Genomic DNA, 14,902 nt, shown 5'->3' with positions numbered 1-14,902 from the left:
CCAAACAGGCTATTTTAACAGCCTGCCTAGTATCAGCTCTAGATCCTAAAAAGACAAGCTACAACTTTTCATTTGCTTTCTGGGGATGACGGATTGCTTACACTTAAAACCCACAGTTTAGTAATATTAATATTTGAGTCAAACTACAGTGTGAGTTAAATGGGTTCATATGCCCTAGCTTAGAAACTCCATCCACATAGCGTATTTCCTTCAAGAAAATATAGCTTCAACCACAAGTAATCAACTTATGGACTCTTGGAATATAACTCTTAGTAGTTGGCCTCAACAAAATGTTCCATTTACTTCATAATTATAATAATCAATGTTTCTACAATATCTTGCAAAATCGCAGAACTTTCTAACAACTGCCTAAGCAACTTGTGCCAAAGATCCATGACAAGCAGCAGACTGAAGTCTAGGTTTTATGGTTTGCCCAGCACTAGTTTGGCTACCATCAAGGAACATTGGCAGAGCTGCTAAAAGAGCTAATATTTTGATGCTGCCATCTGTACTATATATTTTTCCTTGCAACTTGGACATGATGCTGTAGAAGGACCTGGGCCAATTCTTTGGGTGTATTTTTGATAATGTTAATATAAGAGATGTCAAGATGAGAGTTTGGATTCTGAATTTGAGCTCTCCAATGAGGCTTAGGGATTATTTCTCTATTAGATTAGCTAGCCTGGAAACTCTACACATGTCACCAGGCTGCTTTCAGTCTTCAGGTTGCTGGAAAAATCCTAACAAAATAACAGGACTCAACCCAAACAAACAAACTCAGAATGAGAATCTCCACCTGCAATAAGTTTTCAAACAACTGTCCCTTTCTTAACAGTGTTTCTGTTCTGGCCTTGCAAGTGATAAAGTCAAAGAAAAAATATGCTAACTAAAGTTCTTCAGTTGAAAATTATACATGAATCATGGGGAGAGATATAACTAGGGAGAGAGAACATTAGGAAAGTCAGAAAAAGGATAAATACATTAACAAATGAATACTAAAAATAACCATCTCACCAGCACACCTTTCAATAGAATATATATTCACTGCAGCTGATTCTTTCCCTTCCTACATCATTCTACTTAGTCTGCTAAGAATAGTCTAAGCTATTTTACCAAAGAAATTTCTTACAACAACTAGAGCATGTAGAGCAACTAGAGTACACCAAACAGATCCTAGGTGATTAGAAAATTACACCCCCCACCCCCACCCCCGTTTTCATAGCTGATGAAAACCAGCAAAAACTATATAGATTTTACTTTTGTCTTTACTGGAAATAAAAACACCCATACATAGTGTAGAAAAAAAATCAGAGAAAATTAATATTTAAAAAACTACTCCCAAATCTATATTTTGACAGAGAAGCCACAGGTCAAAGACTATATTATACAGGGGGAATGATTTAATGTACAAGCTCCACTACTGATAAACCACTTTCTTTTTTCCTTTTAGTATTCTTTTTTTTTTTTTTTTTGAGCTGAGGATTGAACCCAGGGCTTTGTGCTTGCTAGGCAAGTGCTCTACCACTGAGGTAAATCCCCAACCCAATTAAAATTCTAAATATTTATAAAAGCAAATTATCTTTTTACATTCATAGCTACTACTCTCTAAGATTGCAATTTCCTTAAAGAAAAAGTACATTTTATTTATCTCTATTTCTTTACTTTCTAGGACAGAACCTGATAAGCAATAAATGCTCAGTAAGTATTTCTCAAGTAAACCATAAGAAAAAAAACTCAGTTAAAAAGCATAGGCCTTTATACCCAGTCCTAAAATGTGTGTGTGTGTGTGTGTGTGTGTGTGTATGTGTATGCATATATAAATTAAAACCACCATTTTTTAATGTTCTCTACATAATCGTAAGTGTTTGATTTGCTTAAGAACTAGAAATTTTACATGTAGGTCATACAGTTTTCTAAGGAAACATATTGTCTACTTTATTGTAATCACAAAACAATATCTCTAAGCTAAATATAGTAGATATTTTAAGAAATTAATGAGATTGTCTCATAGAAAGCAGAAAAAACCCTAAATGTTTCTCAGATCCTTCCTGAACCCTATCCTTCTCTCAGACTCTCACACTATAACCAAAGCTGGCATGGCCTAGAATTCACTATGCAGTCTTGCCAGCCTCACATACAGAAATCCTCCACCCCGGCCTCCTTAGTACTAGGATTATAGGCATGAGTAATAGCTATAACTCCATAATTTGAAACAGATTTTACAGTAAAAAGTTTTTTAGACAATATATTTTAATTGTATTACTTTCCCTCCCCCAACTCCTCCTAGATCCTTCCCATCCATTCAACTTCACGTTTTTCACCCCTATCTTCCTTAACTGTTCTAGCACAATTACTTCCTTTTGGTTTTCTGTTCGTTTTTTTGGTTTTTTTGAGACAGTGTTTCACCTGTAACCCTGACTGGCCCAGAACTTGCTACATCAACTGGACTAGCCTCAAATTCATGGAGCTCCACCTGTCTTTACCTTACAAGTGTTGGGATTAAAGGCGTGTGCCCACATGCCCAGCTCTCTAGCAGTTTCTTAGTGAAATAAAGGTTTTTCAGTTTAACACTCTAAGAAAAGGAGAGATGTCTACAGAGCACTTCAGCATGCTCTTAGTGCACTGTGGCCACAAAGGCTGCAAAAAGGAAAGGGATGGACATGGAAAGCTCTTTAAAAGATACCAAATAAGATGATGAAAGTTCCAAACAGCTTCCCTTTAACTTCTCTAAGAAACAGAACTCTAGAGTAAAGCAGACACAAGCCCGTGCTGACTACACCAACACTGGTGTATTTCTGTGACATTCCTTCAACAGGTCAGAGTTAATTGTGGTGGAGGAAGACAGAATAGTAGTCACTGCCAGTACAGAGGAAGGGTGCTACCTGGGAAGACTGAGGGAACCTTAAGAGACAACCAACTTGTTCTGTATCTGTCCTTGAGCCTCCCTTCGCGAATGCCTACACATATAAAAATTCACCAGGCTGCACACTTAGGACCCACACATTTTACATATAACAGTACAAAGTAAATCAGAGAGCAGTGCTAATATTCGTAAAAGGACCACAAAACAAAGATGTTTTAAAATCTTTTATTACTGACTTCTATCTAAAAAATAAGTTTAGTTTCTCTGAAAGCAGCCAAGGACCACGGAAGTTGGACAATCTATACTGTCTTCTGCAGCTAGGTCTTAGGGACCCGAATGTGAAGAATCATGTAAATTGTGGTGTACAAGTGGTTAACCCAAAGCCAGAAGGAGAACAGAACAACTACCTGGACCTGATAGAAAGTGAGAAATATCCATTTTCCAACAGTTAACAAAAAATTCATCTATAAACCTTAAGGTGATGTTCTGTAGATATTCCCTGAAACTTCTCTACTTGCTTGAAGATACAGTCATGGAGCCAGGGAGATGGCTCAGACAGGAAAGTGCTTGCCACACAAGCATGAGGACCTGGACCTGAGAGCAGATCCCCATCATGTACTTTAAAAAAGCTGGCATGGCAGTGTATATCTGTAACTTTGGTACTGGAGAGGCAAAGACAGGTAACTCCTTGGAGCTCGATGAGCAATCAGCCTAACTGATTTTGTGAGCTCCAGGTTTTGTGAGTAATCCAATATTTTAAAAAGTAAGTAAGGTGGAGTGGCTGGGAAGATGACTCAGCGGGTCAAGTTCTTGTTGCATAAGCATGAGGACCTATGTAAATGCTGAACATGGTGTGTGCATCTCTGCAATCTGGTGCTGAAAAGCAACCACAGGCAGATCCTAGGGGCTCCCTGGCCATCTAATTTAACCAAAATGGTGAACTCCAGGTTCCATGAGAAATCCTGTTTCACAAAGAAAGATAGAGAGCCTGGGTAGATGACTCAATGGATAGGAGAACCTGCTATTCAAGCCTGGGAACCCAAGCTCATATCTCCACCACCCACATTTTAGCTGGGCAGGACTGCATGTTCCTATAAGCCCTAGGATTGGTGGAAAGAGGCAGGAAGATCCTGAGAGCTCATTGGCCAGTCATTCTCATCCAAAAGGCATGCCTTTAGTTCAGTAGGAGACCTTGTCTTAAGGCAAAGAAAAGTAGAGAACAACAGAAGGCGGCATCTCATGTCTTTCTTTACAGTCTTCACGGATGCATCATGCATGTGTGCACCTTCATACCATATACACTCACTCTCCCAAGGCAGCATTAGAAAACAACATTCCTCCAAAATCACTGATTATAAAACCTAGCTTTAGACATAAGGAATATAAACTGTACCATAACTATCATCGGCTCTGAACAAAGTGAAGGAAACTACTGGCATGTAGTTGTATACACTCCACTTTATAGCTTTTGTTAGCCCTTAGAATCAGGCACTGTGCTTATGTGACACATTTATGGAAGATGTTTAAGAGTTACAAAGGAGGAAAGTGAAACCAATGAACAAACAAACCTGTAATAACTCATCTTTTACAATCTCACCATTCAACAAAGGGGAAAAGTGGTGTAATGGTCTAAGACACAGACTATAATGAACAATAGCAAGCCTTCCATATAAATGGATGACTTAATTCTCACCTTTATCACGATCATAGAGCAAATCTTCTGTTGAACAAGGGCTTCCATCCTGGGATTCCGGAGGACAAAATGGGGACACACAGGGGGAGTGGCTGCTGCAGCTACTGCTGCGCTCTTGGACAGAAGGAGTCTGGGTATCTATGCTGCGAGTACTACTGCTCCGGTAGTGAGCTGGGAGTGGAGCTCTTCGACCATCTGGTATATCCAAAGGCTGCAAAAGGAGTACCAGTGAACATGTAGGTGACAACAAGTACATCTACTCATCAGAAAGCATGGGGCCTATCTTCAGATGTCATATTCTGCCCGTGTCACTGCCGTAAGTTATTCTTCAGTGAATAAATACACCATTTTGTATCTTCCAGTAATTTCTGGGCATGTTACAGGGTTCCTGTATATTCTCCTAGGGAGTTCCCATGATACTCTTTAAGAGCAGCATAAGTTTAATAACGAATCTCCAAATACTTAGCACCATGAATGGCACATACACATTAGGGATAAACTGAACATTCTAAGAAATCATTTTTACTTACTAGTAAGATAAAATGAAACATATTGGTGAGTATAAATTTTTAATTTATGAATTATTTAAAATTAGAACTTAAGAACTTCTATTTCCTTTGAAATCACCTAAATTTCTAATAAAATTGCACTAGTATTCAATGGAGAATAATAAATCTCAACAATTCTGTTAACTTAGCATACAACTAAGGATGACTATTCACAATCTTGCTTCAATCTATGTATTGCTTGAATGTGGCAAAAGTAGTAAACAGGAAACTATAATCACAATCACATGCTTTGAACTAGGGGACTCATTAAAGCTCATCAGTCCAATTATTTTGCTTCCATAAATAAAGAACCTATAGTTTAGAGTTGATGGTGACAGTGCTAAGTAGGATCAGAGCATCAAAGCCTGCTGAGTAGACCCTTTTTAGTCAACTTAGCTCTCACCCCCATTGTTCTTGTCTGTCAACAAGTAAAACTGTATGCTCAATTTTTTCATAAATAATTGAAACTATTACTATTGTATAGGAAGGATTACAATGCTAGTAAAATGAACCAATATAATGAATCAGAATTCATTTTCACTGGTTGCCTACTCCACTTGCTCTGAGCGTTGTCATTTTAAAGATTCAGAAACACTGTTAGAGAAGAAATAGAGGAAGAAAAATTAGGTAAGATTAAAGAATCAGTAGTTTTTAGAATGTTGATTGAAATGGAAACTTTATGCGATACTGCTGGAAAAGACACCAACTTTACAACTTGATACTGACTACTATAAAGAGAATATTCAACTAAATATCTAGTTCCTTCATTACTAAAAGAAGTTTCCAATTAAGGAAAGTAGTAAAAGAAAGAATTCACCAGGCCAAACTCTGAAAAAGAAAATGTTAGTTCAAAAAAATTGGCAATGTTGGGAAACAATAAAATGATGTACTACTTTAGAACAAAATGACTAAGAACGTGAGTTATGTTTTATTTATGTCGTACTTGATTAATAAAATTCTTCATTTCTGTTTTAATCTACAACTAGCTAGTATATATTGATTAAACCTTTTTTGAAAGCAGAATTACAAAAGCAATACAAATTTTTACAAACTACATATTTACAGAAAACAAATATGGGAAACAGGAAGGCTTATAATATTGATATCAATAATAGTTAATGTGCCAATTTTCAATTTTAGATACAGGCATTTTTGGGTTATTTTTAATAAACTCTGACACAAAATTAATTGCAAATGTACAATTTCTAATCAAGAGAGCAGGTTTTTACTTCTATAAACAGTCTTTCCACTCTTGTGCTAGTAGTAGGTACATCTGACCTGTCCTTACTGAAGCACTCAGGGTCCACGACTAGGTAAGGCCACAATGTCTGTCTTTCCTCCACAGCAGCCTGCAGAGCACTTTCCAGCACTGTGTAAGCTAGCCAACAAGTAGAAAAACTCCTGGCCAGTTCAAAATTGATTTCTATGTTCTACAACTCAAGTGTGTGATATCTTTAGCAACAAGGTCTTACTATCTAGTTAGGATGAACAACCATGAACAATGGCAATAGCCTATATTATCTTGAGTGCCCAATAATTTACAGAGAGTAATCTGTGCCTGGAACTGTGATTTCCATTTAATAACCCATGTTTTCTGTGGACAGCATTGTTACTCATTTGGGATACCTCTGCTTAACTACTTAAAAAAAAAAGCCAGGTGGTAGTGACACACGCCTTTAAACCCAGCACTCAGGAGGCAGAGGCAGGCAGCTCTCTGTGAGTTTAAGGCCAGCCTGGGCTACAGAGTGAGTTCCAGGAAAGGCTCCAAAGCTACACAGAGAAAGCCTTTCTCAAAAAACCAAAAAAAAAAAAAAAAAAAAAAAAAAAAAAGTATATTTTAGTTAGCTTATGAACTAGTAGGGTTTCATTAGGCATCTTCATACATCTTGATATGCTTAAGTTTTGGTTTATCACACCTGGTACTGTAAACATGGTCAAAAACTATGTCTAGGGAAGCTACAGATTGTAGGAAAGAACCTACTAATGCTGTTTTGCTAAACAGTCATGTTGTCCAACTTCCTTCTAAAATTTATGCTTATGTCCATAAAGTTGTGCTGCTTTCAACCTGGATCCGAGAAGCTTTGTATTGCAGAGGGTAAAGGGTAACGAAGAGACTCAAAAGAGAATAAGCAAAGGTTTATGTCTAGCCATAAATGAGCTATTTTTTATCAACCTCCTCTCCCTGAAAGATCAGGACACAGTGCAGAAAAGGTGACAGAGAACGTAAAAGCCGGAGAATCAGAAAGGAGTATTGGGAAAGGCTGGCCTCTGCACACGTGAACTCGCAGTAGCTGCGGTTTCCTGTAGAAGACCTCCATGAGTTAAAAATCCCAGTACATTTCTCCGTCATTGGGCGATCCCCGTGTCTTTCTTGGGGTCCTGTTTTCCAGGTGATGTGAGTAGCAGTACAGTCATCCTTGTTCCACATCTAGTAGCCTCCAATGAGTGAGTACATACCATGTTTGTCTTTCTGAGTCTGGGTTACCTCACTCAGGATGATTTTCTCTAGATCCATCCATTTGCCTGCAAACCTCATAATGTCATTGTTTTTCTCTGCTGAGTAGTATTCCATTGTGTATATGTACCACATTTTGTTTACCCATTCTTCAGTTGAAGGGCATCTAGGTTGTTTCCATGTTCTGGCTATTACAAACAATGCTGATATGAACATAGCTGAACAAGTGCTCTTGTGGTGTGGTTGAGCATTCCTTGGGTATATGCCCAAGAGTGGTATAGCTGGATCTTGGGGGAGAATGATTCCCAATTTTCTAAGAAAGCGCCATATTGATTTCCAAAGTGGTTGTACAAGCTTGCATTCCCACCAACAGTGGAGGAGAGTTCCCCTAGCTCCACATCCTCTCCAGCATAAGGTGGTATCGCCCAATGACGGAGAAATGGAAGAGATCTACATGAATAGCCTGGACATGAGTGGGGGTAATGAAGGGTGAGGGTCGAGGGAAAGAGAGCTTGGGGGAGCGGGAGATCCCAGCTGGATCAACAACAGAGAGGGAGAACAAGGAATAGGAGACCATGGTAAATGAAGACCACATGAGAATAGGAAGAAGCAAAATGCTAGAGAGGCCCACAGAAATCCACAAAGATACCCCCACAACAGACTGCTGGCAATGATCGAGAGTCAGCCCGAAATGACCTACTCTGGTGATGGGATGGCCAAACACCCTAATTGTCGTGCTAGAAACCCCATCCAACGACTGAGGGATCTGGATGCAGAGATCCATGGCTAGGCCCCGGGTGGAGTTCTGGGAGTCCAATTAGCGAGAAAGAGGAGGGTTTATATGAGTGAGAATTGTTGAGACCAAGGTTGGATAAAGCACAGGGACAAATAGCCAAACGAATGGAAACACATGAACTATGAACCAACTGGATCAGGCCCTCTGAATGGGTGAGACAGTTGATTGGCTTGATCTGTTTGGGAGGCATCCAGGCAGTGGGACCGGGTCCTGTGCTCAATGCATGAGTTGGCTGTTTGAAACCTGGGGCCTATGCAGGGTCGCTTGGCTCGGCCTGGGAGGAGGGGACTGGACCTGCCTGGACTGAGTCTACCAGGTTGATCTCAGTCAGCCGGGGGAGGCTTTGCCCTGGAGGAGGCACGAATGGGGGGGTGGGCTGGGAGGAACGTGAGGGGGGCGGGAGGGGGGAGAACAAGGGAATCCGTGGCTGATATGTAAAACTGAATTGTATTGCAAAAGAAAAAAAAAAAGAAAAAAAATTTTTAAAAAGTTAGACTAAGGTAAAAAAAAATAATAATAATAAAAAATAAACCACCTTTCAAAAAAAAAAAAATCCCAGTACAGATGGAAGAGAGCTATTGATATCCCAGCCTTAGCTGAGGAAGGTCACTCAGCTTTCTTTGAGGAAGAGGCCATTAGTAGGTTTCCCATGCCTCAGGGATGACTCCATATCACGAACCTACTGGCAGCGCTAATTGGACTTAGTGGGAGAGAGAGCGATATGTTATAAAGTCAGAAGGGAAATGGAGAGATACTGGGGGAGGAGACCTGGAGGGAGGGAGCTTGGAGAGAATATGACCAAGATATACTCTATACAAGTAAGAAAGTTAAAAAATATTTAAAAATCCAGAAAATACCAAAACCACAAAATGTCTAAAAGTTTAATAATTTTTTGTTTATATTAATATTATTTCACATGCATTGGTGTTTTCCCATGTGTTCAAGTCTGTGTAAGGGTGTCAGATCCCCTGGAACTGGAGTTACAGACAGGTGTGAGCTGCCATTTGAGTGCTGGGAATTGAACCTGGGTCCTCCAGAAGAACAGCTAGTGCTTTTAATCACTGCGTCATCTCCAGCCCCTTAATGTTTTAAGTTATAAGTTTGTAGATAATCCTAGAATAATTCTGAAATATATACTTGCAAATTAAAATACAACTCATGTTTAAAAAGAAATGTTTTATATTTTAGTAAAGTTTTGCTCTGATGTTCTTAACAAATAAATTTGTGAGTGATTATTCATCTTCCAAATATAAGATCAACTTCATTTCCTTCTATTGCTACTCTAAAGGAGACATTTTAACAGCAAACAGCCACGAGATGTCACAATTTCCATTCCAACAAATTTCTTTACAGCATTATACCTATACAATAGCTTGATATATGATAAAGAGTAAAATGGCACAACACTTTGGGAAGATGTACATATCAAAACTTAAAATGTGAAAAAGCTTCAACAAAGCAATCTCACCACCAGGAACCTGTTTGCAGGAGTACACAATGTTTTATAAAGCGCCACCCATGATAAAGATGAAAAACGATCTAATCCTCTGGGATAGGAAAATTTTAAGTTACAGTACATTCATACAGCGACTCATTATATACTAATACAGATACAGAAGAACCTACAAATATTGCTTTTATCTGCTGATCTGTAATTAAGAGCTAGATGAAAATTTTAATTTTTCATTTTGCAAAACCAATTCTAAGTCAACTTAAAGCTATACATTATTTCAAAGAAGGCACATATTATTTATGTATATATGCATATATATTTATATATAAATCAATGTCAGTTGAAAAAAAGGTAAAATAGACAATTTAGCCAGGGGTTTTCTAGTGGTTCAATTAGTTAAGTATACTACTGAAAATATAGTCAAATACAAGACCATATGCAATATAGCACAGATAGCTGAGACATGTCATTTTACAAAGTATTTTTATTAATTCAAAGTGGATCAAAAACTTAATATGTAAGTGTGATGGCTACTCTTATGTCAATTTGACACACAACCTAGAGTTAATCTGAAAGGAAGGAACCTCAATTGAGAAAATGCTTCCATAAGATCCCGCTGTAAGCATTTTCTTTCTTTTTTTAAAATTTTATTTAATGTAAAAATAAAAAAAAAAAAATAAGATGTTTTGTCTGCATGCATGTCTGTGTGAGGTTGTCAGATCTGAGGGTTACAGACAGTTGTTAGCTGCCATGTAGGTGCTGGAAACTGAACCCGGGTCCTCTGAAAGAGCAGTCAGTGCTCTTATCCACTGAGCCATCTCTCCAGCCCCAGTAAGGCATTTTCTTATTTAGTGATAGATGGGAGAGGCCCAGCCCATTGTGGGTGGTTCCATCTCTGGGCTGGTGGTCCTGGGTTCTATAAGAAAGCAGGCTGAGCAAGTCATGGGGAACATGGCTAGTAAGCAGCAGCCCTGCTCGGCCTTTGCATCAAGTCTTGTCTCCAGGATCTTGTACCGTTTGAGTTCCTGTCCTGACTTCCTTTGATGATAAACAGCAATACAGAAGTATAAGCCAAATAAACCCTTTCCTCTCCAATTTACTTTGTGGTCATGGTCATGGTTCACTGCAGCTATAGAAACCCTATCTAAGACAGTAAGAGAGAGCTAAAACTATAAATGTCACAGAAAAAATTTCAGAAATAAATCACGGGACCACAGATTAAGGAATGTACAAGGAAAATAATAAACTAGACTTCATCAAAAAGGTTGTTCTTCAAAAAAAAAAAAAGGTTGTTCTTCAAAGAAATCAAGAAAAAGGAAAAATGACTCTCATTTCAAGGATCATGAGATCCTTGATAAGGAATTTACATCTAGAAAATAAGGAACCTTGTAAAGAACATTTACAGCTCGGTAATAAAAAAGACAACCTAATTGAAAATGGAATAAGAGATTTAAATAAAAATTCCTCTAAAGGAAACAAATTATCAAGAACTTATGAGATGTCTTGCAGTATCATTAGCTGCTAGGAATGCAAAGCAACATCATGATGAAATGCCACTATCTTCCCACTAGAGGTTGGTTATAATGAAGAAAGAAGATGACTGGAAGTTTTGGAGAAATCGAAACCATCCTACATTCCTGGTACGGATGTCAAATGGTACTGATGCTTTGGAAACAGCCTGGCAGTTCCTTCCCATCTAAACACAGAGTTACAATACTGGCAATTCCAATCAATCCTAGGTCCACAGACAAAATAAAAAAATTATATTCATATGAAAATTTGTACAAATGTTCATGGAAGCATATACCAAACTAGAAACCGTAAATGCATTCAATTGCTAACTGGACAAAATGCATAAAAATTAGTACTACCTGTCAAGAAAAACAAAGGACTGTTATGCACTGCAAATTAGATGAATCTAAGATATGTCACGCTAAGTGAAAAACGTCAGTTACCAAAGGCCATACATTATATGATGCTATTTATTTGAAAAGTCTAGAAGAGAAATATCCATAGACCCAGAAAGAAGGTCAATGGTGGCCTACAGTCAAATGTATTAGAGGAATAGGAGAGATAACTACCAAAGCGAATGAACCCTATGGTATATAAATTTTATCTCCATAAAGCCGTTGCCCGCCCGCCAAGTGCTTTTGAGAAATTCTTTAATAATAAAGAAAACATTTAAATATCCCATATAATCTTACCTTGGACACTTCTTCCTTTCCATTGTTTTCTTTGATGAATACCTTTTCCAGTTCAGGACTTATTCCTTCTACATTGCAGGGCACACGTGAAACAGATGATTTTGGCACGGATATGTTTGACAGAGGCATAGGGACTGACCTTGATCCAATAGTCTTTGAGACAGAAGATAAAATGAAGTAAAATTATTTACTGTCAATAAAGAATTGGAGCATGATACATCTTAAAAATTGAAGAGCTAGGGGTGTAGCTCAGTGACAGATCTTTGTTTAGCATATGTGACATGCCCTCTGCATGCCTCCCACCATAAAAACGAAGCAAACAAAAATGCCTTAAAATATAAAACTCAGTAGCAGTTATTGCTGACATTTCAAATAGAGCAAAAATTCAAATACATATACAGAAATTTAATTTCTAAAGGAAGGTAAAAAATACAGAATCAAAATCATTCAAAATACTTTTAAGTGCAAAGGTATGACTATATAATGTATACACTTGGTCAAAGACTGGCAGATGGCATTTTCAACACTTTTTAATGTCTCCTTTTTTGGTTTTATTGGGAAGGATAGTTGAAATTCTTTAAGTTATCATGTGACTTCACTGTAGTGTGAAGATAGTGGAGATACCAAGACATTTATATTTTAAAACTTCTGTTTCCATTTTGTCAACTGTTTAACACAATCATTGTATAATTAAGCAATATAAAAGCAATACTATGTTAAATTCAGCACTAGTTAGCAGCCAAGGTTGTTTTTAAGTGTCCTCTGCATAGTTTTCAAGAATTAGCCACCTCCAACAGCTACTATAAAACCTACCACAAAATGTCTGTGAATATTTTGCAGCTCAAGGAATAAAATAGAAAGAAATAAGGGTAGGAAAGGACCAAGGCGGCAAAAAATAATAAAAAAAAATGATCTTCTTAATAGTGTTGAGTAACCAGAATTCATATGTATGATTTGTAGTGTCAGCATGTTCCTATTTCCCATACTTGAACTGCTACCTTGTGCCTTGTATCTCATTAACAAATGAATACTGAATACTGAATCTTTAGCTCTATTATACATTTCCCATTTTCTTATTATCAACTGTTTAGTTGTTTTATTACTTTCATAATAAAATATTTTATCTATCTGATTTATTGCTGTGTATAGTATAAGCCAGTTTTAGTATCACCTTGATATTAATTCAACTGACTTCATTTCTTCATGAATTCTCTATTTGATTTCTTTAAGCTATTATCTAGTAATCTTCATACAAAGCCTGTTTTAATGTAATTTTATAGTAATTTTTATATCTGATAGAAAAAGTCTTTTCAATTTTTTTTCTGAATGATAAGTGTGTTTATATGACCTTTGAAAACAACTCCTTAAATAATAAAAGCAATACGTTTTCAAATTTTCTTTCTGAGCAATGGGTATATTTACAATGTAACCTTTGAAAACAATTCTTTAATACTAAAACAATTCCTTTAAGGTGTCAACTGGAACTAATACACAATTTACATACTAATTTAGGATAAATTGCCATTTTAAAACTATATTCTCACCAAATAATGGGTTAAGACAATGATTTTCTCTATTTTTCATTTTATAATCACAATAAACATGTATAACTTGCATATTTCTTTTAATTTGAATTAGTGGGATTTTATTTTTTTTAACACTAACCCAATATAATACTATTGCGTTTTTGTTTATACGTTTTAATCATCTCACTAAATTTCAGTTCTCCTTTTATCATGCAAAATTCTAATAAGTATAATTAGAATATAAGCAATGCTTATGAACATATATATACATTAGCACATTTGAAAGTTACCAAAATTTCCAAATTTATAAATTATTCTATTTACATAGATATTTTTGTTATTAAGAGTACTTTAAAGCATTCCAAACTAGACTTCATATTCCATTGACAAATGTTTATACAGCAAAAGTATGTAGTTCCTATGAATAACCAGATACCAAAAATAGTTTAATCATCTTGGTCTTTTTTTTTTTTTTTGGGTTCTACAAGACAAGAGTTTCTCTGTGTAGCTTTGTGCCTTTCCTGGATCTTGCTCTGTAGACCAGGCTGGCCTTGAACTCACAAAGATCTGCCTGCCTCTGCTTCCCGAGTGCTGGGATTAAAGGCGTGCGCCACCCCCCCCTTTTTTTTTTTTTTTTAAAAAAGAACTTAACTAAGGTGATGTGTTAACATTATTGACAGTGCTTAAAAAAAAAAAAACAACTTGCAAATATATTAATTCTACCAGATTAAGAAGAAAAAGGAAAGCACACATAACTCCCACTTTAAATGTCTAGGGCATACCAGTTTGTTGTATAATACTGATCAGGTATGATCAGGTTACAACAAATCATCCCATTTTAAATATGCAGTTAGTTGAGTTTTACTAAGCCCAGCTACCACTATAGTCACATTTAGAGCCTTCCATTACTCAAAAAATATTCTTTAGGCCCTCTCTGCATTTAGTTCCTATTCCTAATACTTAGTTTATATAATTATACCTTGAGAATTAACATAACAAATTATACATTATACAGCTTTTTCTCATAACTTGCTTCACTTAGCAAAATGGTTTTGAAATTTAAGTCTGCTGTCATATCTATTAGCTACTTTCCATTGTACTATTGAATAGCATCACACTGCACAGTCATGTAAAATATCTGTCCAATCACCAGTCAAAGAATATTTGTTTTCATTTCAATATCATGAATAATGTTTCCCCAATCACTCATGCAGATATGTTTTAATTTCTAGTGGCTACTTGAAGGGAGAAATACTGGAGAGAATGGTCAGTACATGCTTGCCAAAGTGGTTATATTACTGTGTTCTCCTAACAGTAATGCACAGCTGCTCTTTTGTTTTACATTCTCATTACCATTTGGTATT

General features: G+C 36.8%; 1 protein-coding gene across 3 annotated transcripts in view; it reads right to left on the bottom strand.

The window, feature by feature from the left end:
* Glcci1 (glucocorticoid induced 1) overlaps positions 1-14,902 on the bottom strand; it is a 156,290-nt gene that overhangs the window by 12,107 nt on the left and 129,281 nt on the right. For all 3 annotated transcript variants that reach the window (XM_059257367.1, XM_059257365.1, XM_059257366.1), the window contains 2 exons: positions 12,013-12,165; positions 4,557-4,767 (listed from right to left, as the gene is read on the bottom strand). In XM_059257367.1, the coding sequence (XP_059113350.1) occupies positions 4,557-4,767; positions 12,013-12,165 (364 nt within the window). The remainder of the gene's footprint in view (positions 1-4,556; positions 4,768-12,012; positions 12,166-14,902) is intronic.

The sequence above is a fragment of the Peromyscus eremicus genome, chromosome 3 (genome assembly GCF_949786415.1).
Source record: "Peromyscus eremicus chromosome 3, PerEre_H2_v1, whole genome shotgun sequence".
NCBI lineage: Eukaryota > Metazoa > Chordata > Mammalia > Rodentia > Cricetidae > Peromyscus > Peromyscus eremicus.
The sequence above is the reverse complement of the archived record's forward strand: the minus strand, read 5'-3'. Positions and strand labels throughout refer to the sequence as shown.